The sequence below is a fragment of the Pelodiscus sinensis genome, chromosome 29, assembly GCF_049634645.1.
Source record: "Pelodiscus sinensis isolate JC-2024 chromosome 29, ASM4963464v1, whole genome shotgun sequence".
Classification (NCBI taxonomy): Eukaryota; Metazoa; Chordata; order Testudines; family Trionychidae; genus Pelodiscus; species Pelodiscus sinensis.
Genome location: NC_134739.1, coordinates 12,001,525 through 12,023,563, shown reverse-complemented (window position 1 = coordinate 12,023,563; position 22,039 = coordinate 12,001,525). Strand labels below are relative to the sequence as shown.

At 56.9% G+C, this 22,039-nt stretch overlaps 2 protein-coding genes across 4 annotated transcripts in view; one reads left to right on the top strand and one right to left on the bottom strand.

Annotated features, from left to right (window-relative positions):
- The first annotated feature begins 331 nt into the window (after window positions 1-331).
- On the top strand, window positions 332-10,983 carry LOC102445504 (transcription factor CP2-like protein 1). Its single transcript, XM_075911315.1, has 15 exons — window positions 332-755; window positions 1,839-1,990; window positions 2,164-2,237; window positions 2,332-2,437; window positions 3,292-3,398; window positions 3,495-3,638; window positions 4,378-4,488; window positions 4,804-4,901; window positions 4,992-5,046; window positions 5,815-5,908; window positions 6,494-6,584; window positions 8,427-8,509; window positions 8,859-9,004; window positions 9,636-9,687; window positions 10,291-10,983. The coding sequence occupies exons 1-15, from the start codon at window positions 379-381 to the stop codon at window positions 10,326-10,328; spliced, it is 1,728 nt and encodes a 575-aa protein (XP_075767430.1). The 5' UTR covers window positions 332-378; the 3' UTR covers window positions 10,329-10,983.
- A 5,116-nt stretch (window positions 10,984-16,099) lies between these two features.
- The window catches only part of FBXL20 (F-box and leucine rich repeat protein 20), an 85,976-nt gene continuing 80,036 nt past the window's right edge, over window positions 16,100-22,039 (bottom strand). For all 3 annotated transcript variants that reach the window (XM_075911392.1, XM_075911393.1, XM_006126214.4), the window contains one exon: window positions 16,100-21,810. In XM_075911392.1, coding sequence (XP_075767507.1) covers window positions 21,703-21,810 — 108 coding nt within the window. In that variant the 3' untranslated portion in view covers window positions 16,100-21,702. The remainder of the gene's footprint in view (window positions 21,811-22,039) is intronic.

Below are 22,039 nucleotides of genomic sequence, written 5' to 3'. Positions count from 1 at the left end.
CAGGTCAAGTTCGGTCCTGACTCTGCGCCTCGGAGAGGAGACAGCCCAAGGAAAAGCCGTTTAGGCAGGGAGCAGGTGGGAACCCGGCCGTTCCCATGCGAGCCAGTCTGCGTCCCAGCTTTGCCAGGCATGTGCTGCCTGATGACCCAGGGCCAGGGGGGAACGGGCTACAAACCGCAGCATCCGGCAGGCACAAGGCCCGGGGGCCGATGGCGTGTCCGAGGCTCTAGTGCCCCCGCACAGCCTGTGGGGGGCAAATCCCCCCGCTAGAGACACCTGTCCCTGCTAGCGGCTTGGCCGTGGGATCGCCTGTTCCCTGCACCTCCAAAGCAGGCATGGGGGGGAGGGCACAAAGCGGCTGCAAGGAGAACCCCAGGGATGGCTGGACACGGCTGCGCTTTCCTACGTGGGTTCTTGCCACGCCCCACCCGGGCCTTGCTGCCTCCTAACGCTGCTCCCCTGCTCCCGCCCCTCCGGGGTGTGTCCACCTGCACAGAGCCAGCTGGACCCCGGCCAACCCTTCAGCGCGTCCCCCCCGCACCTCCCCTCCCGGCGAGCCCAGGGCATAAAGGCAGGTGCCAGGAGCAGGCGCCGTCTCTCTGGACAGCAGCTGCCCCGGAGCGCCCCGCGCTCAGACCTGGGCCCCTCTCCATCCAGCCGCGCGCCCGCACCATGCTGTTTTGGCACAGCCAGCCTGAGCACTACTGGCCCGGGCCCGGGGAGATGTACCCCTGCTCCGGCGGCAGCCTGCTCAGGTAAGCGGCCTCTTCGCTCCCCTCCCCCCGCACTGCCTCCGTGCCTCAGTTTCCCCCCGCCAAAGGGGGAGCTTGAGTTTTGCTGGCGCTCCTGGCCTGTGACGGCAGCGGCTGTGCAGGCTGATGGGGCGGGGGGGGGGGTGCGAAACGGGCGCACAGGAGAGGTGGGGGCTGGCCTGGGGGCTGCGGAAATGCAAGTGAGCGAGGGCGGGGAGCAGTCCCGTGTCCGTGCTCTCTGCAGGTGCGAGGTGCTTGGAAGAGACCCAGGCGAAGCAGTGGGCAGGCTCCACGCCCGGGCCGGGGGAAGGCCACTCGGGTGGGGTGTCTCCGCTCCTCCCATCAAACCTTAGAGTTGCTTGCTGGCCGGGTCCGGCGGTGCTGGGCTGCCTCACACGGTCCACACGCGCCCTGAGGGGAGACAACCGGCCTGACTGGCTGGGACCCCGCGTCCGGCAGGCCCTGGGGTGGGGAGGCCTCGGGTTCCCCGGGCCCTGGGGTGGGGAGGCCTCAGATTCCAACAGCAGGCTTCCAGCGGGGATCGAACCCAGGGCTAAAAGGCCAGGCTGGCCGCCCCCACCCCCAATCAACCTCCACCCTCTGTTTAGCCCCTGGCTGGGAGGAAACTGCCCCCGGGCTTAATGCTGGCACCTGCCCAGCGTTTCCAAGCACTGGCCCCCAGCCCCCGCCTCTGCGCCCAGGCAGGATTCCTCCTTGGCTGTCCCAGCTGGACATCCCAAGAGACCATTCCGGGGGCGGGGCTGCTTCCCTGCCGTTGGGCCCAACTAGTCCTGCCCCGGCCTCCTAACCCCAAAGAATCCCCAGCGCCCCGCTCCCTCCAGGGCGAAGCATTAGCACGTGGGCCCAGGATCATGCTGCTGAGGGGAAACTGAGGCCCAGGCGTTCTGTACCCAGGTGGGCGGAGCTGGGAGGAGCATCCTGGCTCCCAGCCTGTGCTCAGCGCGGGAAGGGGGGCAGGAAAACTCCACTCCCGTCGGTGCAGGGTTGGGCGATGGGAAGGGGTCACCCCCTTCCCGCAGGGCAAGCTGCCCCCACCGTCCCGTGCTCTGCTCTGCTCTGCGGCAGGGAGTCCCTGGGGCCGCCCTTCCTGAAGCAGGAGGAGCAGAACATCTCGACGTCGGGCGAGCTGCCCGGCCCAGCCTTCCAGGCCGTGCTCTGCACCCCCACCTCGCCCGCCACCAAGCAGCACGAGGAGACGCTCACCTACCTGAACCAAGGTGAGCGGGGGGGGGAGGGGGGGGAGAGGAGGGCTCCGTGCAGCGCCCGGGTCCCTGCCCACGTTGCGATCTCCCAGATCCAGCCGGCGAGGGGCTGCCCACGGCAGGGCACCGAGAACTCTGCCCACGGCCCGGCCGCGCCAGCCCCCGCGGTCACGCCCGCTCTCTTCCAGGCCAGTCCTATGAGATCCGGATGCTGTGCAGTCCCAAGCTGGGCGACGTGGCCGAGGGCCGGAAGCTGCTGAAGGTGAGGGGAGGGCGGAGAACGGGGGAGCCCCAGCTCAGGGGCTGTGTGGGCAGCCCTGGCCTGAGACCGCGCCCGGTGCCCTTCTCTCCTGCAGAGCGTGGCCAGGGTGGTGTTCCATGACCGGCGGCTGCAGTACACGGAGCACCAGCAGCTGGAGGGATGGAGGTGGAACCGCCCAGGCGACCGCATCCTGGACATTGGTGAGCCCGGGGGTGGCCCGCTGCACCCAAGAGACAGGGCGTGAGGAGGGCGGGGTGGGTACCAGGGCCACACCCCTAAGATCCATCACACACTCGGGGCGCAGCGCCCCTCCCAGCCCGGCCGCAGGGAGAGTCCCAGCCCCGTGGGCAAGGAACCCAAGAGTAGCACGGCCAAGTGGGGGGTGGGGCCGGTGCTCCCGGGGTCACAGCCCCCCGGGGCCTGGAGCAGAGAGGAATCGGAACCGGACGCGAGGCCCTGCCCAGAAGGGACTCGCGGGGCAAAAGGAACCCGAGCTGGACCTCGGTGCTAAGCCAGGCTGTGCCCTCCTACCTCCACCGCGGGGCACGTGGCACCCCACAAATGGGATCCCAGGCCTGGCAATGAGCGGAGAGTTTTAGGGGAACCCCAGGCTCCCCCGTGCTGGGCCTGGGCCAGCTCCGGCTGCCCCCCCAAGGCCGTGGAGAGGGAAGAAGCCGAGGATGCGCACAGGGCTGGGAGCCTGGATGTGGGTCCTATTCTCACCCTTGGGAGGAAGCACGGTCCAGTGGTCAGAGCAGGCGGGGGGCACAGCACAGCTCTGCCACCCTCTCGCTGCAGGGCCGTGGGAGGCCTCATGTTCCCACTGGAGCTGGGAAGCTGAATTCACTGGGGGGGCCGAGGGCTCTGTGACCTGGGTGCACGGGCGAGGCAGCCAGCAGGATGCCTGTGGGGCTGGGCAGAGACTCCTGCCCCTGGACCACTCAGCTCCTTCTCCTCTGCTGGGCCCATCCCCCTGGTGTCTGGGCACCTGCTGCCCCCCCCCCCGGATGCATGGCCCTGGCCCCTACCTGATGCCTCTGTGCCCCGCCTGCAGACGTGCCCCTGTCCGTCGGGGTGCTGGAGCCGCGCATCCACCCCACCCTGCTGAACACAGTGGAGTTCCTCTGGGACCCCAGCAAGAGGACGTCCATCTTCGTGCAGGTCTGTGCGGGGGGCGGGGCCCTGGGCCAGGGGGCAGGGTGGGTGGAGAGGCGGAGCTGGGGAGCCCCCCCTCACCCTCTCTCCCACTCCCGGCAGGTTCACTGCATCAGCACCGAGTTCACGCTGCGCAAGAACGGGGGGGAGAAAGGCGTCCCCTTCCGCATCCAGATCGACACCTACAAGGCCGGCGAGCCCGCGGAGCACCTGCACTCGGCCAGCTGCCTCGTCAAAGTCTTCAAGGTGCCGGCGCCCTCCCCTTGCCCCCGCTTTGCCTTCCTGCCTGGGCTGGGGGGAGGCAGGGGAGACGCAGCATCGAAGCAGGCAGGCGCGGTAACGCTCCTCCAATGCCAGGGCCTGGCCCCCCGGATCCCGTCGGGGGCGCGGACGCCAGGAGCCGGAGGCGCCCTCCCCAGCCTCGCTGTCAGGCAGGGAACCCAAGAGTCCTGCGCCACGGTCCCCTGCTCTAGCCACTAGGCACCGCTCCCTCCTCTCCATCACCGGCCCTCGGGCTGCTGCTCCAGCTCTTGCCCTGCGGGCGGGGAGCAGCCCGGGGGCGGAAGCTCAGCTCTCCTGTGCTACCCCGGGTCTTGGCTTCAGGGTCCCTCTGCCTCCCACCCTCAGCTTGGCAGGCAGCACAGAGTGTCCGGTGGGGGAGGGGGCTCCCACAGGCGAACAGAGGCCGAAGGGGAGCCAGGGGCCCGCGTTCAGTTATTTATATTTTCTCAGCACTACTGTACGGGAGGCAGTGTGGTCTAGTGGTTAAGACACTGGTGTAGAGGTTCTAGGCCCTGTTCTGACCTGCCACTCCTGTGCCTCAGTTTCCCCACCGGGAAAATGGGGAAAATGGGACTGCGCTCCATCCTGACGGATCTGTTGCTGGGACTTTGTCAGGCAGCCTCCTGTCCGCACGGCCTGGGGGAGGATCCCTCTCTGGGGGGCCGGCTGGACTCAGTGGGGGGTGATTTTTTTCTTCTTTCAGCCTAAAGGAGCAGACAGGAAGCAAAAAACTGACCGTGAGAAAATCGAGAAGCAGTCGCCCCAGGAGCGAGAGAAGTACCAGCCGTCCTACGACAGCACGGTGCTGACAGAGGTGGGCCCGGGGTGGGGCCACCCCACACCGCCAGGCTGCCGGTGTTCGAGCTGCACCTTGGATGCCCCAGCAGCCCAGCTGTGGGGCGTGGCACTCCCAGGGGAGCACAGCTGGCATGAGAACCAGGGACTTTGTCCCTGGCTGGGATGGGCATGAACATCCAACCCCGTGTGTGGGGTGGGAGTGGGAGGGGCAGTGGCTGGGTCCCACCCTCCTCCCCAGAGGTGGCTGCATTAAGGTGGTGGTGGTGGGGGGGGGGGAAACAACTAGAGAAGTGGAAACTAGCCTCCGCCTAACCCTCTGCCCCGTTTCCAGTGTGCCCCCTGGCCAGAAGCCTCCAGCAACCCCCACAGCCCCCCAGCCACCCCCGGGCTCCCCTCTCCTCACGCCTTCAAACTGCTGACCCCCGAAAGGTGAGCTGGAGAGACCCCCTGCTCTGATCAACCCCTGTAGCCCCCCTGCCCGCCCTGCCTCAGGCTAATCTTGTCCCTTCTCCACGGCAGGGCTTGTGCCTCGCCCAGCTGCGCCTCCGACAGCCTGGCCGAGAGCACGGCGGAGGTAGGAGCCTGCCCAGCACCTCCCTGTGCCACCCCCACCCGGTGCCATGCCCGGCTGCCCTCGGGTGGCAGGAGGGGACCGTGGCACGGCCCGGGGGTGCATCTCCGGGTGCTGCGGGGTGGGTGTTCTTGCACTAAGGGGGCAGAGAGATTGAGTGCCGGGAGCAGACGCCCCGCAGCAAGGCCAGGGTAGAGCTTGGCCCCGAAGCCAGGAGTCCAACTCCCCGGCTCCTGCTCTAACTGCCCTGCTGGATTTGCTGGGCTGGCGCGGAGGAGGCTGCGGGGAGTGTGGTCGGACCCGTCACACGGCAAACCCTGCAGCAGGAAGAGGCCGGGGAGGTACCCATGCTCCGGCCAGCCGGGGGGCACCAGGGTCAGGAACCCAGGGTTGACCCTGCCTTGTTCCTGGCTGGGCCAGGGGCTGGCCAGAGATTGCCCGGCCCAGCTCTGCAGCAGGACGGGCGAGCTGCAGCGGTTAGATCCCACGCCAGGCTGGGACACGGCTGCATTTAGTGCCGGGCCAGGCCTGGGGATCTGGGCCCAGGAGGAGCAGAGCCTGCAGGCATTCGGGTTCCTGGTGGGTACCAGCGTCCCTTGGCTGCCCACGCAGTAGCTGTGCTGGTGGTGGGCTCCGAGCAGGCAGCCTGACGGTCCCCGGAGGAGCCCTGGACTGAGGCCTGCTGAGTCCTTGCAAACTCATGACTGGTGTCTCCAGCCCATCTGTCCTGCCAGCCCCTGACTTCCCTCTCCGCCCCTCCCTCTGCCCCAGGTGCTCAGTCCTTGTGCCTCCATCCTGGAGACCCAGCAGTGGCTGCACAGGAACCGTTTCTCCAGCTACAGCAGGATGCTGGCTAATTTCACAGGTGAGGCTGCTTCACCACCCGGGCCAAGGACTCCGGGGCGCAGGGCTGGGGAGCGGTAGCGGGGGTGCTGGGCTGTGGGCCAGGCTCGCCAGCGCTGGCCTGTCTCTGGCCGCGCTCACAAAGCAATTCCCCTCCTAGGCGCTGGAGCCGGGCTGAGATGTCTGGCTAGTGGCTTGGGCGATGGAGAGGCTGGTGGGGGGGCGGGGAGGGGACCTGCAAGCATGAGCCCTGCCCCAGTCGGGGCAGAACAGGAGTTTTGACTTACAAAGGGACATAGCCCAGGTGACTGGTACCGGCTCTACCAGCTGAGCTCCGGACTCGTCCGACGACCCCCGCTGATCCAGGGGGTGGAGCCGCCGGCTCTCCGCCGGTCCATGCTGCTGGATGTGCTGGTCTGGCGCGGAGGCGGCTGCCTCCATCCCCTGCTGACCCTAACGCTCCTCCGCGGGGAGCCGGGCTGGTGAGAGACAGACAGGAGCCGGGCCTGGCTCAGTCCCACACCGGGGATGCTTCCCTTCCCGGAGCAGGGCCCCACAGGGAGCGGCTGCATCCTGGGATGGTCACACCAGCCACCTCTCTCTCCAGGAGCCGACCTGCTGAGGCTGTCCCGCAGCGACCTCATCCAGATCTGTGGCGCCGCAGATGGAATCCGGCTCTCCAATGCGCTGAAAGCCAGGTGGGAATGGGAGCCCTGCAGCCAGGGCGGGCAAGTGGGGGGAGAACATGGGGTCCTCTCCTGCAGTTTTCAGGCCGACACGGAGCCCACTGATTGCAGTAGCTCCTGGCAGCCCCGGGTTCCACTGCGCTAGGTGCTGTACAAACAGAAGGAAAAGCCCCACCAGCTTTACAATGCAAATGCTCCCTTTGCTGCACCAAGTCACAGCTCTGCCTCCTCCAGCAACAGCTTAGAGGGAGGGTCCCTGTCTCCTCTGTCCGTCGCTGGCGCCTGGGGCAAGATCCTCTGCCCTCCTGGGGGGCAGGATGCCGGGGTCTCGACAGCCTGGCTTGCAGGGGAGACGAGCGAGATGGGGGCCAAGTGTTGGCAGCCAGGGAGCGATGGGATCCCTGCACAGGGACCCGGTGGTGACCTGGTTGGGTGCCGCTGAGCTCAGGACACGGGGCGTGGGAGCGCCACGAAGAGTCACACCCAGCCCCCCTCCCAACCCGGGCAGGAGCCTTCCTTCGGGCCCACGGAGCCTGGTCTGGGCGAGCTAATCGGAGCGGCGCTAAGCTCCCCAGTTACCATCCTTCCGCCTGCTCTTGGGACGGGCTCAGCCGGCGCCGCAACCCCTCGGTTCATCCCCGGGCCCTGGCTGCTCCGAGGGGCGTGATCCCGGCCCACCCCCCTCCCTCTGCTAGGCCAGCCCTCTTCAACCTGCGGGGCCTGGCCTGCTCTTTGAAAACCGCTGGGCGAGTCCCCGGTGGCTCTGACACCGCGGGAAGCCCAACAGCCGGTCCAGCTCCTAGATGGCGGAGCCGGGGGGCTCTACACACTGGCTCCGCCCCAATCACCAGCTCCACACATCCATTGGACAGGAACTGGCCAATGGGAGCTGGGGAGCATGCCTGTGGGTGAGAGCCGCATGGAGCTGCTTGGGCACCAGCACCTTGGCGTCAGACCTGCTGCCGGCTGCTTTTGGGGCGCAGCCTGGTCTGCGGCATTGGGAGAGGCAGGAAGCTGCCTTAGACCCCCCTGCTGCACCACTGCCCGGGAGCTGCCGGAGGTAACTCCGCACCCCAATCCCCTGCCCTGAGCCCCCCAAAGCCCAGAGCTCCCCTCCTGCGGTCCAGGCTCAAGAGCCTGAACCCCCAGCCTGGAGCCCTGACCCCCCGCCCCTCAATCTTGTGCTGTAGCCCTTTCCATACCCTGTGCCCCTCAGCCCCGCAGTCCCAACCTTCTTCCTCCTCCCAGCTCCCACCCCCAAACTCCTCACCCCAGCTCCACTGGGTCGTGGCCATCAACTATTTTCTTCAACTGGGTTGCCAGAAAGTTTGAAAACACTGACCTAGGCAACGTTCCCACTACCCCACCCAGCCCCCAACAGCCCAGCATGGACCCTGTTAGTTCGGTTCATGCAGCGCCACGTCCCACCGGTGCACCCACAATGCCTAGCAGGAGGCGAAGACGTCACTCTCCCGTTGGCAGGCCCCCCTCCCGCCCCTGGGCCCAGCAACACAAATCTGGACGGCTCACTCCGAGCCGCAGGGGTGGCCTGGACAGGGCTGTCCCTGAATTCCTACAGGAGGAGAAGAGAGGGGCGCTGTTTGATGCACGTTAGGCCACAGGTCCACTACACTCCGTAGGCAGCTGCCACTGCATCACACGCCTTGTGCCTCGGTTTCCCCACTTGTAAAAGGTGCGTATATGTGCCCATGCAGGCCTCATTCGGTCGCTTCTGTGGCCCCTTGGGCTTAGTGCAGTACACGTTGGGGGAGCACATCTCTTGCAGCCCTGCTGCTTATCAACACTCGGAGCCCCACGCCGATACTCCAGTTCACACGCTCTCCTCCCCGGCAGGTGCGTCCGCCCTCGGCTCACCCTCTATGTATCCAGGGAGCCCCAAGCCACCGGCAGAGAGAGCCCCGAGGACTCTCACCCAGGTAAAACCAGCGGCTCCTCTTCGCTAGGAACGCTTCCACGGCAATGGGCAGCCAGGTCCAGGGATCCAGGCCAGGTCTCCTGTGGCCAGGACTCTGGGCACAGCGTGTCCTGGAGGCACAAGAGCCTGCCCCAGGCTCCAGCTCTGCATTTCTGTGCACCCAGCCGTGCAAAGCTGCCCCAGGCCAGCCACCTGGCTCAGGAGGGGCTGGAGCTGGGTTGGGGGGGAGGGTGTTGGTCTCCACTGCAGTGCCAGGGGCCCTGGAGGTTGTTTCGTCGCCCCACAGAGTGGGGAGGGAGGGACATCCCGGCGCTGACTCATCGGCCTTTTCTGGGGGGTTTCTTGGGAAGCCACGTACCAGGAGGTCTACCTGGAAGAGCTCACGGCTGCGGAACTGACCAATAAACTGGCCGAACTGCTCAGCCTCCCGGCCAACCAGATCCAGCAGCTTTCCAAGCAGGGACCGACCGGGATTCAGATTATCATCAGTGACCTGGTAAGTGGCTTCCGTGCGGGAGAAGCTGCCCCTCCGCCAGCCACACCATCGCCTCCCCTAGCCCGGCAGACCCCGCTGGGTGCCAGACTCGCTCATAAAAGATCCCTGGGGTTGGTGAAGGGGGAGGACAGGAGATGGGCTGGCAGGCCAGGAACGAGCTAGGGGGGAATCAACTGGGGTCACCCATCCCCAAACCTGAGTCTTCTGCTCCTTTTAGCTGGGGGTGAACGTTGCACCGAATGACTCACCATTATGTGCCCATCCCACCTTGTGAGACCTGGTGGGGAGTGCACTGGCCTGGGACTTTGGAGAACTGTGTTCTAACCCCAGCTCTGCCACTGCTCAGCTGGGTGACCTTGGGCATGTCACTTTCCCTCTGCCTGCCCCATTTCCCCCAGCTGTCATATGGGGCCAATGAGGGGGATTGTGCTTTGAGAGCACTTGTCAGTGGTAGATATCTAAGAGCTGGATATTCTACAATCGCTCCTGCATGGCGACTGAGCACTACCCCAGCAATTCTCACCTCGCCTCGTCCCAGCCTGCCGCAGCCGCGCTGAAGAATGAGCAGCTGACTCACGCTGCAACCTACCCCCGCGCTAACCTTGTCTCTTTCCTCTCTGGGGCATTGCAGATGGTCAGGAACCTGCCAGATGAATCCTGTTTCATAGCAGCTGTTACCAAAGGTACACGGCTTCCCTGGGAAAAGGAAAGGGTTGGGAAAATGAGAAGCAGCCAAAAAAAAAAACCACCTATGACGGGAACCTCCAGGCAGCAGCTGTGATGGCCTTGGCTCCTTCCAGAATGGGGGAAATGACTCATATGAACATCAGCCATAAAAGAATAGGGAGAAAAAATAAGCGATGCAGGAGGTGGGAAGAGGGGCTTTTCGATCCTACTCACTCTGATCCCCAAGCGTTGTAACTTACAAACTACCTCCTCTGTAAGGCAACTTCCTTGGGGGAGGGGAGAGGCCGCTGAGGTGCACCCAACACAGTCACTGGAGGGGGAGGGTAATTTGGACGACTGATCCTAACCGTTCAGCTGGTTCGTTGCTACCAGTGTAGCCGCACAGCCGCCTGTGACGGTGTAGTCGGGCAGGTGTGCGGGGGAAGCTTTATTCTCACACGTTGCTGCCGCCATGTTCCTGTATTGTGCCGTAACAAAGCATGGTCCTAAGCCTTTTTGGATGCACTGAGACGCCCCTCTCAGGCCGAATCGGAGAAGCGTTGGGACCTCCTGCCTGACCGGGGAAGTGACGGGTGCGTCTCTCTCTCTCTCTCTCTCAGGCCAGACTCCAGAAGGCTACCACCTAATTTTGAGATAGGACAGGACGGCGCCGAGCTGTGCAATGCGAAAAGTGATGCCAAATCGCTGTCCGGAGCCAGGGGAGGTGTTTCCCCACAAAGCAGCGGGTGAAGAGGAAGCTTTCCCAGAGAGGCAGACCCGCCGCAGGGCTGGAGTGGACGTAGGCCAAGACAGCCCTGGCGTGAGACATGCCCACGCGCCACTTTCTGAACACACGGTCCGCTTAGACTGCACGCGTTACGTTTACACCGCTGCTCCACGGTGGCACTGACATGCCCCAGCCAGCGGGCTCCGGCCCACAGGGGCGTGGGTTCAAATCCAGCCTAAGTCAGGAAGGAGGCCCTGCCACCCGGAGGCCTCTATGTCATGAGGCTGGTGGGGGTGTGTGGGGGTAAATATGTGCACAGAGGACTTCTGGGCAGAATTTCCAAAGCACCCAACTCCCAGTAAGCTGGGCACCCAAACCCCTTGGGAGGCGTTGCAAATCCCTGCCTGCCCAGCTGCCCCGTCGCAGACCTGCGGTGGAAGTGAAAGCAAACCTCAGGCAGAGGCCTGCAGATGCCTTTCATCATCATCTCACCTGCCTGAGTGTGAACACGGGACCCAGCTGCCATGTTTCGATCTCTAGTTCCATGTGGGTGTTGTATTGTCCAATCCCTTTTCTATTAAAACCAGCAGAGTGGAAGGTTCAGTCTATTGCTGCCATCTGCTAGGTGGGGGGTGTTAATGGGATTTCAAATCCCGCTCTGGCCCCTGCACCGTTTGGTGCGTAAACAAACCCCTGGCAGCCGGTTTGACGGGCGTGTGCGCGGATGGACCAGGCCCCTGGCTGGCGCAGATGCAGTCCTGGGCCATAGTGCACACGGCCCGCCCAGGGCAGAGCCAGCCGAGTGGGCAAGCAAAGCGACGCTGCAGCGCCACGCTCTGGCCCTGCATTTGGATCCACACTGGCCGAGCCTTGCACAAGCGCACTTGTCAGTGGTACAACTGCAGACATGCCCCCCCAGCCAGCCTCGGGGGCTCAGACAGGGCCGTCCCTCGATGTTTCGGTGCCCTATGCAGCAGCACCTCTGCGGGGGGCAGGAGCAGGGAGGCAGCCCCAACCCACCCCACGTTGCTCCAGAGAGGGGGCGCGTCCCCCCAACTCACTGAGAGCCAGTGGAGCAGGCTGGGGCTGAGTCACTCCACTTCCCACCGCCTGTGTGTGCGGGGGGCTGACTCCAGCTGCTGGCACCAGCCCCCCACACCAATTCCTCACGCCACTCGGGGGAAAGGGAGGAGCAGGAAGGGGTCAGCATCTCCCCAGGGATGGCCCGGCTGGGCAGAGCCCGCAGGGGAGCCGGCTGAGGGATGAGCACGTCACGTATTGGTAGCCACGGCCCTGGGAGCCAAGGCCCGGCAGCTTCAAACGCCTCCCCCAAACCCTTGGTTCTGCTACTTGCATCCAGAAAGGGAGCGTCAGATGCGCATGTGAGGCTCTGCTGCCGAGACAGGGCTAGGATTGAAATGCCTAAGCCCCCCTCGGGTTAAACGGCCACATTAGGCTCAAAGCAAAGCGCCCCCATTGCAATGTCCAGACCGGGGGGGGGGGGGAATATTTCACAAATTTCGGAAGGGGCCATGGGAGGAAGGTTCGATAGCTACTCTACTGGGAGCTTTGCTTAGCCTGGAGCAGAGGGGATGGTTCTGAGGGCCAGCCTCTTCCCCGCGTTGTCTGGGATGGAAGCTTAGATTTCATATAACAGGGCTGGCTGCTACTACCCTGTTGTCTGGCAGCTGCCCGGCAGGCACAAGCCCTTTGAATAGAAGCAGCTGCAAGGGCTTGCACCTCCTGGGCAGCTCCCAGGCAACGGGCCAGTGGGAGAAGGGGAGGACAGGGCGTACCTCCAAGTGGCAGCACCGTGTGGAGCCTGGGGCCAGCGGGGGTGTCCCCAAGCTGCATGCGGCATTTAAAAGCGGCAGGGCCGCATGGAGCCTGGGAGCAGCTGGGGACTCCCCCGCTGACCCAGGCTCCGTATGGTGCTGCTGCTTTGAAACACCACGCGAAGCCTGACACCGGGCTCCCTGTGGCGTTTCAAAGCGGCAACGCTGCATGGAGCCCGGGGTCAGCGGAGGAGTCCCCAGCTGCTCCCGGGCTCCATGCGGTGCTTTCACCTTTGAAATACAGCAACAGCCCCGGGACTGGTGCGCCACTTCAAAGGCGGGGGCGCCCTATCGACTAATTGATGCAAAATGCATCGACTATTTGATCAGTCAATTACTCGATATTTAACATCCTTAGTTAAGGGCTGGTGCCTGCCAGGCAACACAGCCACCCCAGCAGGCGAGCCCTTTGAATAGAAGCAGTTGCAAGGGCCACGTCTCTGGCTCCCTAGCAACACGCTAGAGGCACCGGGAGCTGTGAGCCCTTTTAAGTGCTTCTATTTAAAGGGCTGGCGCCTTCCTCGTGCCTGTCAGGCAGCGTTGCCTAGCAGCCGCAGGGCACACAAGAGCCCTTTTATAGAAACAGCTGGAAGGGCTTGCAGCTCTCGGCGCCTCTAGCCATTGCTGGAGACAGTGCAAGCCCTTCCAGCTGTTTCTATTTAAAGGGCTCTCATGTTCCCTGCGGCTGCTAGGCAGGGGCGGGGACGACATGAGTCTGTGCCCCTCTCCTGCTCCACGGCAACATGCTAGGGGTGGGGTCTGGGACTGCCTCGCGGGCCGCATCCAGCCTGCTGAAAAGCTGTTGCCCACCCCTGCCCCAGACTCTGTTTCATGCACCTGAATCGGGACAGAGGAAAAGCAGCTGAGGAGCTTGGGTGCCTTTGCTTTCTGCATAGGAAAAAACGATTCTCAGAATGAATGTGCAGTCATGTTCAGGGACAGCCCTGCAGCCCAACCCGTGCCACCCCCCTCCCATTTTTACACAGGCACATCTCAGTTCCCAGAGAGAGAGTGAGTGTATGTGTGTGTTGCATAGCTCCCCCTCCCCACACACGTAGTCACCTCCTTGGTGTAGCTTTCATTTATTAAAAAAAAAAATCTGCCCCTTACAGTGTTACGTAAGAACAGTCAGACTAACGCTCCAACTAGCCCAGTGTCCTGTCTTCCAACAGTGGCCAATGCCAGTTGCCCCAGAGAGAATGAACAGGGAATCATTAAGTGATTCACCCCGTCACCCATTCCCACCTTCTGGCAGAGGCTAGGGACACCACGCCTATCCATCCCGGCCAATAGCCACTGATGGACCTCACCTCCATGAATCTCTCTTATTCTTTTCTGAACCCTGTTAAAGACCTGGCTTTCACAACATCCTTTGGCAAGGAGTTCCACAGGTTGTCTGTGCACTCTTGAAGAAATACTTTTTGTTTTAAACCTGCTGCCTATTAATTTAATTTGATGACCTCTAGTTCCCATGTAATGGAAATAAGTCAATAACTTTCCCTTATTCACTTTCTCTACACCAGCCAGGATTTTATAGACTTCCCTCATATTCCCACTTTAGGCTTCTCTTTTCTAAGCTGAAAAGTTCCAGTCTTCTCTCTCTTCATAAGGCAGCTGTTCCAAACCCCTCGTCATTTTAGTTGCTCTTTGCTGAACCTTTTCCAGTGCCGAGAGGTGACCACATCTGAATGCAGTATTCCAGATGTGAGCATACCCTGGATTTATAGAGAGGCAATAAGATAGCCTTTTTAATGATTCCCAACACTGTTTGCTTTTTTGACAGCTGCTGCACATTGAAAGGCTGTTTTCAGAGAATTATCCACAATGACTCCAAAAGCTCTTGAGTGGTAACAGCTAATTTCGTCCCCGTCATTTTGTACGTATAGTTGGGATTATCTTTTCCAACATTAAAATTCATCCGTCATTTTGTTGCCCGGTCACTTAGTTTTGTGAGATCCTTCTGCAGTTCCCTTTCCATTCATGTACGGAATATATTTTGTTCTGTGCACAACATCAGCATGGGCGGATGTGCACCACTAGTAGAAACTGTGGGCACTCTGCTGATCAGCTGGGCGGCATTTGAATCTCTCCTGGGTGTTGACACAAGAGCTCAGCTTACAGGGAACCTTGATCCCTTATAATACCGATGAAAACAGACCCAAGGTGACACCATGTTATCTGCAGCACAAAACATCTTGCATAGGACACCGAGTTCTCGCTGTATCGAGGCTCTAACAATGATCTCTCACTTTCAAGGGCTCCTCTCACCCAGCTGAGGAATGAAAACCTAAGCGGGAACCCAGGTTTCTTTAACGAGGTGCCCGTTATCCACCCCTTCCACAGGCAGGTGAGAAGCGGCATTAATGGACCAGAGATATTTCACTTGCCATAATTATGGGTGAAACTTTCAGAAGAATCGACACAACGTGGGACACGTTTCCCACTAAAGATGACCAGAAGTCCTGATTTTGTAGGGTCACTCACTCATTACTTGAGGCTTTCTCTTCCATAGGCACTGATCACCCTCCCCCCATCCCCATTTTTCTCACTTGCTATCTGGTCACCCTACTAGCTTAGCTACAATCTCATCTTAACAGGCTGGTTCTCTTTTCTGAGCATCCGTCTCTTTTTTAGTCACAGACAAACCCAAACCCGACTATGGATTGGGGAGGAAAGCTGGTGGTGAATGAAATACAAATGAAGCTATTTTTGTGACGACGCTGGGTCTTGTCTGTCGCTTTCACTCCATTCCTTGTGAGGACGTCTCACCCGGGGGATGCATGTTTTCTCCTTCACAGGCTTTCACTAGAGGGGCTCCAAAGTCCTGCAGATTACAATGTTAGGATGATTTGAGTAGGCACTGCATACTTAACAAGAGCCGTATGGGGACTCCCCACCACAAGCCATGGGAGTATGAAAGGGGGAAGACCTTTTGGGCCTTTTGTTAGTGACATCCAGCTGTTACTAAATACATTAACTCTTGGCCCTTTAGTAAAGTGTCTTCCACACAAGCAGCTCAAAGCATTTTACAACTTAAGCCTCAACATCCCAGAAGATTAGATCAGTATCAACCCCATTTTACAGATGGGAAAAACAGGCACAGAGCAGTGACTTGCTCAAAGTCACACCGTGCATCAGTGACCAAGCCAGGGCTAGAACATAAATCCCCCAGATTCTGAGTCTGCACTCTGGAAAAAAGAAAGTGAGCCATTGCCTTGAAAAATAATGAGATTCAACAAATGCATTAACCAAGCAGCAATAACAAGGACTGAGGACCAGCCAGGACATGTAATCCTCCCCGCAAACAAGTAAGAACCTCTAAGTTTCATTAATGGGATTTCAAAAGCATTCAGAGCTGGCCTCCCTCTGCTCCTGAAGAAGGCAACCTTGAAAACCCCCCACCTTGAAAGCCGTATCCCAGTGTTTCCCAACCAGGGTTCCGTGGAACCCTGGGGTTCCGCAGACTATCGTCGGGGGTTCCGTGAGAAATCGTGGAATAAAACATTGAAGATGTCTTGTCTGAAATACTAAAAAATACTAACTTTGCTCTCCAAGTCGACGAGTCAACAGACATAAGTAAAACCCAGCTGTTGGCATTCGTACGATTTGAAAACGCAGGTGAAATTATGGACCGTTTTCTTAGGTCCTTGGGATATGAAAAATTATTTTAGGGGTTCCTCCATGGGAACAAGGTTGGGAATCACGGCCCTAGCCTATGTGTTTAAGAAACAGAGCCTTTGGCAGACGATCCCTAGGTATTTTGTGTACCCTCAAAATTCAATATTTGTAGGCATTCCTTCACACTAGCATCACAACAGTGCAACCTCAGTGTTAGTATTATGGTATATCACACAGACAAAAAAAAAGTACAATTTAGCTACATATATATATTTTTACTTTTCATTAATTGGCATTATTATATCCACACTTAGTGTCCAGGAGAGGGAAAGCACAGATTACAATATCATTAAAATAATATTTTACAGATCTCTCTATATAATATATATAATTAAGGGAGTGTATGACAAGGTTCTAACTTGTGTGTCCAGTAATTTAGTCTAATGGACATGATACATCCATCAAAGTTAAAAACCAATTAAAAAATACTAAAAGAAACCTTTCCAATACATACTAGTACACTCAACAAATCCAAAACTGCAGCTATTTGGACTGGATCAAGGTAAGAGGTGGTTGGGGGAGGAGGGAAGGAAAGGAACGGTAAGTCAAGGACATTAGCCCAACCCCGAATGCTAAAAAGCAAAAAACGAACAAAACAGTCTTCTCATCACAACAAAAACGCCGCGTTCAAAATGACGAGCCTCGCTCTCTGGAAAGTCACGTCAGGTTTACACTACAAAGTTATGCCAGCGTCACTATGCTGGTGAGGAGTGTGTGTGTGTGTGTGTGGGGGGGGGGAAATCACACCCCTTAGCCAACATAGCTGTGCTTGCAAAGTACCCAGTGTAAATGCAACGATGCCGACAGAGCCACGTGTCAAAGCGGCGACGGAACTCCTCCTTCTGTCTGCATATGCTGCGTCTAGACTCCGAATCACGAATGGGCTACTCTGGCATAGGCGTGGAGTGTAGACAGGGCCTTCGATCAGGAATTTGCTCCGCTGCAGGAATCCACAGAGGTTAAAGAATTGAGTGTGGCGGGAAGGGCCTCGCTGCTGGGGGTGATGGTGCAGCAGGGATCGTCATGTCTCCAAGAGCCTGTCTATCTACAGCCAACGTAAGCACCTTGCCTCAGCGCACAAGCCGATGATGGTTGGACAGAATGGTTGAGGCCAGGCCCAAGTATCAGCTGCTACACACAAGCTAAGGAACGGTGCAGGATGAGGGGAAGAACAGCGTCCATGTGGCTGGGGAAGGGGATGCACGTCCAAGGGGCCACGAGGCAGATTGTCTGTGGGGACAGTAAACAGAGGGGTGCTGGCGGATGCCAGCAATTTCACATACCTTGGCTGGTTCTTTCAAAATCACGGTCCAAGTGAAAAGGAAGAAAAGCCAGCTCGTGGTGTGGAAAGCTAGACCCATTGGATGGCCGCAATGACATGGCAATATGTGCTACCCTTCTCCCTCCCACCTCCCTGCCTGCTGGGGTGGGTGGGAAGGAACCAGGGGAGAGTTATGCCCTGTCGCAGAGACAGGCGCCCCCATTGGGGAATCCAGACGCTGTTCCCTGCAGCGGTAAACGGCAAGGGAACCGAAGTTACGGCAGGCGGAGTGTAAACAAGAGGAGAAGCGTTTAAAAAACCCAGCAGACTTCATGGGAGACATGGGATTGTGCTGAGGAATCCGCTCTATACCTGGGCTACTGCAAGTGACCCCCATTGTGCAAGCATGAGGGTTTTGGCGTGGAATCCAGGGACAGGCTCTCCCCGACGGCAGGAGCAGAGTGGGAAATGATGGGCTGGGAAGGCAAGAGACCAGATTTTTGAATGTGGACTGTGAACATTTTGGCCTGCAGCTTTGAGAGATAAGCACAGTTTTGGGGTGTGCCTGGGAAGCCCTTCCGAGGGCAGACATGGCAGTGGGGAGCCCAGAGTTACAGAACAGGACAGTGAGTTGTCTGGTTAACCTTGCAGCATTGCTGGCAAAGCAGAACCGAGAGGGAGTTGTGCAGTTTGGTCAAGTTGTGTGGATGCTCCATATAAAACAAACATAAATGTACACTAAGCCACACGCTTTGTGGACAACGGATCACACACAGTCAGTTCAACCTCTTCTCTGCCCCCCCCCGCCCCCCCACTAATAGGACACTGTAGTGAAGAACCTTGTCATACTGGTCTCCGCTGCACCCCCCTCCCAAAAAACCAAAACAGAACACCATGGGCCAGCCATGAACAACACATCCCGATTAAAATTAAAAAAAGGAAGAAAGGAAGAATACAATGATGTTTAGAAAACAGGGATTTTCTTTAGGGGTTTTTTTTTTTTAAATATCATGACAGCTTGCTGCACCTTTTTGTCTCCACCCCGTCAGGAACAGCTCGAGAATCATGATTGAAAGTACTGCCGACTTCACTCTTATTTTTGGTTGTGTGAGACCTCCTCGCGGCACTCCTCCTGGACGATCTCAAATTCCATTAGTCCAAAGGTTCTCTCTCTGCCTAGTCTCTGAACCACATTGTACGAGACGCAGTTTCTTTACCGTCTGGTCGGTTCTGAAGGTTGCCCCACTCTGCCTCCCCAAAAGTGCACAGACTGGTGCAGTTTTAAGAGCCACTGCCCAATCTCTGGACAATGCCCAGCTGCACAGACCGCGTGTTGACAAGACAGACACAGATTACGCAGAGCATTTCCTCTCAAGGAATTGAAACATGGCTCAACCTACACCACTACCATTGTGAATCACCAGGATTTCCATGGAATCAAACCAGCAATTCAGGCTGTGTAGGTGGACTTTGAGTGCGTGGGTAAGGAAGGAGCCAATAAGTAAATTCAACAGTCAATGGTCTTATACATCACTAAGACCTGCTCTTCCAGTTGCTGAAAACAACGCTAACTGAAAGAAATCTGGTGTTCTTAATTTAGCTGACGTATTTGGCACAAGTAGAAGTCCTCCAATCAGACTGGACATTCAGCGCAGGCCTTGCTCCTCGCTGAACCTCTAAGAAGTCCCGTTACTCCCCCCTCAAAAACCTCCACACTTCTAAAGGATGATCCCTTCCATCTCAATCCATGATACTTCCTGTGGGCATCAGGTCAATCCATGGTGCTGAAGTCTATTACCATGTCTGCATCAGCAGCACTTAGGCTGAGACATAACCCTGCCCCCATGCCTAGGGACCCCATTTCTCTGACCGATGGCTAACCAAGACAAAGTGGGAATGCACCTGGAACCTAGTCTCAAATTCCAAACCCAGGGCCTGCCCGATACACCAAACTGCTGAAGGTCTTGCCCACCAAAGGAATTCTTCTGACAAGACAAAGCTTGGGAAGTGGTTATTTGTGGGTATTTATAAAAATACAAAACATACAAAAGAAACCATGTAAAGGGATTCTTGACAAACGGACTCTGTCAAGTAGTTTGGGATACCACAAACTGTTACCCTGTTGAAGAAAATGCATTGGATTCTAAATTCTTAAATTTGTCCTCCAAAACCAAACAACACATTGCCAAGAAATTAAACAGCCACTCTGTAGCTGGACTTAACCCCGCCCCCCAAAACCCGTTTTTTCTCCTCTTGCCCTAGCAGAAATTAACTAAAAGATTATCCCCAGAGCTGTGCTAATACTGACCATTTCTTGTGCCCAAACTGACTTACATCTGATTTGTCCAGGAAGTCAAAAAGCTGCAACAATATAAACCAGTAGCCAGACACATTCTGCCACACTGAAATCAAGGGAAAATAGAAAGTTTTGCAAATGGAATTTGAGCACTGCTGTTGAAGGAGAAAACTATTTCAGCTTCTAAAAAGGGTTTAATTAATATGACATAAAAAAATTAAAATCTATGGGGAACCAGTTGTCAGTATCCTTTTAAACAATGCACACTTGGTTTCTTCTACATGCCTTTCCAGCAGATTCACAAACATATATGGATAGGTTGATGAAATGAATAGCAGATGAATCAACATGGCTTATACAGTGCTAAAAATGACCCCTTTAATTGCCTGAATTATTCAGGTTGTGATGACAGTCTGGGGAAGGTAAAACTGCCTTCCACATAAATGTGCAGGCAAAAAAGCCCCCAAACTCTCAGAGCTCTGACATCTATTGCTAGTGCTTTATAAAACCCTCTCTTCTTCCCCGTCTCCTGTAATTCTTCTCCATAAAGGTAGAATGCCGCTTCTACCTTCTGGGTCTCTGACAATTATGATGATTAAGCACGCTCATTCCTCTGTGTCTCAGTCAGCTGGGAACAATTCGCAGAACGTGTGCTTTCTCTTCCATCCCAGAATGCTGACAGCAGGGAAAGAGCATTTACTTACACCTGGGCTCTCCTGCCGTGAACCTGTTACAGTCTGACGGCAGCCCCAGAAAGTCCACAGAGCCAGCCCATCTGTTAGCATCTCTCCTGCTGGGCAATCTGGACTCCTGGTATCAAAGGATCAATGATTACCTGGAGGCTGGCTCAGGCTCTTTACATTCCCAAGAAACAGCAGGATTAAGCTTGCCTGAATCACTCACAACACAGCTGCTACATAGCTGGACCACGTCAATGTGCCAGAATACACCCTTTTGGGGAGCTGGGAGGAACTGGAAGCAAGACATATCCTTGTGATGTAGAAGACGCTCCCATTTCACTCAAATGGATGCTTCTCGAGCACAAGACTTACCTGTGGCAAATGCAAACGTCAGCGAAGTTGCTGAGAATTCACAAACTCAATAGACAACAACGTGGCGACACTCAGGGACAGATTTTCAGGTCTGCTGACCCTTCTACTTCAGAGGAGTCATTCCTGGACCAGAGCAACAAGCAGTAATGCAATTCCGATTTCCCTTTTTTTTTTGTTTTGGATGGGGGGGCGGGCGCCAAGGAATCAATATTAATTAGACTGCAGCTGTGTCCCCTGTATTGTGAGCTATGTTCTCTTTACTAGGGTAAAACTTGAAATGCAAAAAAGAGTTGAGACCCAACCATTGGTAAAAATGGGCAAATAAACTCTAGCTTACGCCTCAATCTATTTAAGATCTTTCCATCAGCCAGGCAGTTTCAGGCGCAGCCTTCTAATGGTAAAAAGTGTCTTATTTTTATTGATAAATAACTTATGTTCAATAATCTCAAAAAAATACTAAATTAGAAATCTGTAAAAAAAAAAAAAAAAGAGGGGTGGGTGGGGTAAAAAATTGAGCCTCACGTTACAGATTTCAAGCTATATCATCACAACAATCTAGGAAGCCTCTGAGCCGAATGCTACAAAACACAGAAGAAACTGATGAACCTTCAAGTGAGCATGCTCAGTGTGTTAGCATGGAAACAAGGAAGTACCGAAGCACAGGAAATCAAGTCTCACAATGGCTGCTGTTTTCATTCTCTTACTGAAGAACAGAAAACAAAACCTCTTTGTTTTTTTGGACAGTGGATGCAAGGATAAAGCATGTTCGTTTCTCTCCCTCCCCTAACTCTGAAGGATTTTGGTGCTGTTCCAACATTAAAAAACAAAACAAAACAAAAAAAACCAAAAAACCAGCAGCAGTCGCTTTGGGTTTGCACAACCCCCTCCCCTGTAGTTTCTTCTGAGCATGCCCAGTAGGAATGGTTCAGAAATATACCAATCCACCTACAGCAAAAGACAACACACATCCAGCTCCCACGTCACAGAGTTCATCAGCTGGCTGGAACAGGTGGTGCGTGTGTATGTGCGTGTGTACGGGTGGCTACAGGGGCCCGGTGCCACAGCCCTTTTCACTGGCCCTTGCAAATGACACTGGGATCGCATTCGTTGAAGATACAGGTGTCCGCTGTAATTCTAGAAGTGTAATTAAATACTCAGTTTGCAAGGATGACCAATTCCAATGTCATAGGATGATGCAACATCTGCAGAAGCGCTGTCTGCTGCCCCCTACTGATGGAGGTGGAGTCACAGGAGCGAAGTAGGCATGGACTTTAATATTGGGTAAATGGGTCTGAAAAGATAAACACAGTATTTAAAGAACGAACTGCTGTGACAGTGCAAGTCGCAGGCACACACAGGCAAGCAAGTGAAAAGCGTGCGGACACTGAAAGGCCTGCTATTTTTTCTGAACTTGGCCACCTAAATAAAAGCAGGCTTCCTCTTTCACAAAATATCAAGCCTTTAAACGATTGGAGTGGAAGGTTGGAATTTTATTTTCCTGGATTGTTACTGAGTTCTTT